A 1370-nucleotide genomic window follows, 5' to 3' on the forward strand; every position below is an offset into this window, starting at 1 on the left:
GTTGTTGTTTGTGTTTTTTGTAGACGAAAGATCCTTTAATAATATTTCTTAAAGTCGTGTCTGCGCTCAGATCGCTCAGCTGCTGTTTCCATGTGTAGGATACGTGACGACCATCATCGAAGACGCCAAAATTTACGCCACACACGCCAAGAAGTCCACCGTGGACGCAGACGACATCAAACTGGCGATCCAGTGCCGCATGGACCAGTCATTCACCTCGCCGCCACCGCGAGACGTAAGTTGCCTGCGATCGGTCTCCTCCCACTCTGATCAGCTGCAGCTGCTGAACTCATGTTGTGTATTTTGTTGTTTCCTCGCCGCTGTGTTCAGTTCTTGCTGGAAGTTGCGAGGCAGAAGAACCAGACTCCTCTTCCTCTGATCAAACCCTACACCGGACCTCGACTTCCTCCAGACCGCTACTGTCTGACCGCCCCCAACTACAGACTCAAGTCCATACAGAAGAAGGTACAAACTCTCCATCTGTAACCCTGGTTTCCTTTGAGCCTCCAGTGCGACACTGACATGTGGCTCTTCTCTTCCAGGTGTCGTCGTCGGCCGGCAGGATATCTGTGCCTCGCCTCAGTGTCGGCGCCGTCTCCAGCCGACCGTCCACGCCGACGCTCGGTGAGTCTCATCGTGCTCCAGCTCAAGTTTATAATAATGTTCAGTTTCAGATTGAATGTTTTCTCTAGTTTGAATTAATCTGTTAACAGAAGAGTCACAAGGAAAATGATCTGTCTCTTATCTACCTGCCAAACATAATAAATGTTTGTCTTGGAGCTGGAGTCAGACTCGCTCTCAGTATTTCCTGTTGTAGTTACACTCACCAGATGTTCAGTCCCAGTTGGACCAGTCCATGTGTACTGGACCAGTCTGTTGTGACCAGTGTCTCCTCCACAGGAACTCCGTCTGTCCAGTCCGTCACCACCAAAGTCGGAGCTCCGGTGTCTCTGACGGGTCAGAGGTTCACCGTGCAGATCCCTCCACCCTCCCAGACGGCCACCCCCAAGACCAGTAAGAGCCTGCCTCCTCCCAGTCACTTTAACCTGATACCAGTTTAGTGTCAGGACGTTCTTCCAAATTCATTTCTTTTTCGAAAATCCAAAAAATGAATCCAAGCTTCGCAGAGCGAGTCGAGAACAGCTGAGCTTGTCCATCATTTTAGACGTATGACATCACTGATGACACGTGAAGCCTCGCTCTCGTCTGGACCATGTGACCCGTTTGGCTGTTTATAAGACCCCAGAGAGGAGTGATGAGTTTTTTAGTTTTGGGTTTCAAACACTGACGGACATCAACTGGTTTTATTTACAGACTCCAGTTTGATCTTATTGTAACATTAGTAACGATGCTTTAAGCACAGATGTTGA

At 49.1% G+C, this 1370-nt stretch overlaps 1 protein-coding gene across 1 annotated transcript; it reads left to right on the forward strand.

The window, feature by feature from the left end:
* Positions 1 to 52: 52 nt before the first annotated feature.
* On the forward strand, positions 53 to 1308 carry LOC111656197 (transcription initiation factor TFIID subunit 9-like; the record flags this gene model as incomplete). Its single annotated transcript, XM_023407840.2, has 4 exons — positions 53 to 235; positions 331 to 465; positions 543 to 624; positions 901 to 1308. Coding segments are annotated over 4 exons (561 nt in total), but the record flags the coding sequence as incomplete, so codon positions are not given.
* Positions 1309 to 1370: the final 62 nt, after the last annotated feature.

Source organism: Seriola lalandi, unplaced genomic scaffold (assembly GCF_002814215.2).
Source record: "Seriola lalandi dorsalis isolate HSWRI2012SDOR001 ecotype SW California unplaced genomic scaffold, Sedor1 jcf7180001976090, whole genome shotgun sequence".
NCBI classification, from domain to species: Eukaryota; Metazoa; Chordata; class Actinopteri; order Carangiformes; family Carangidae; genus Seriola; species Seriola lalandi.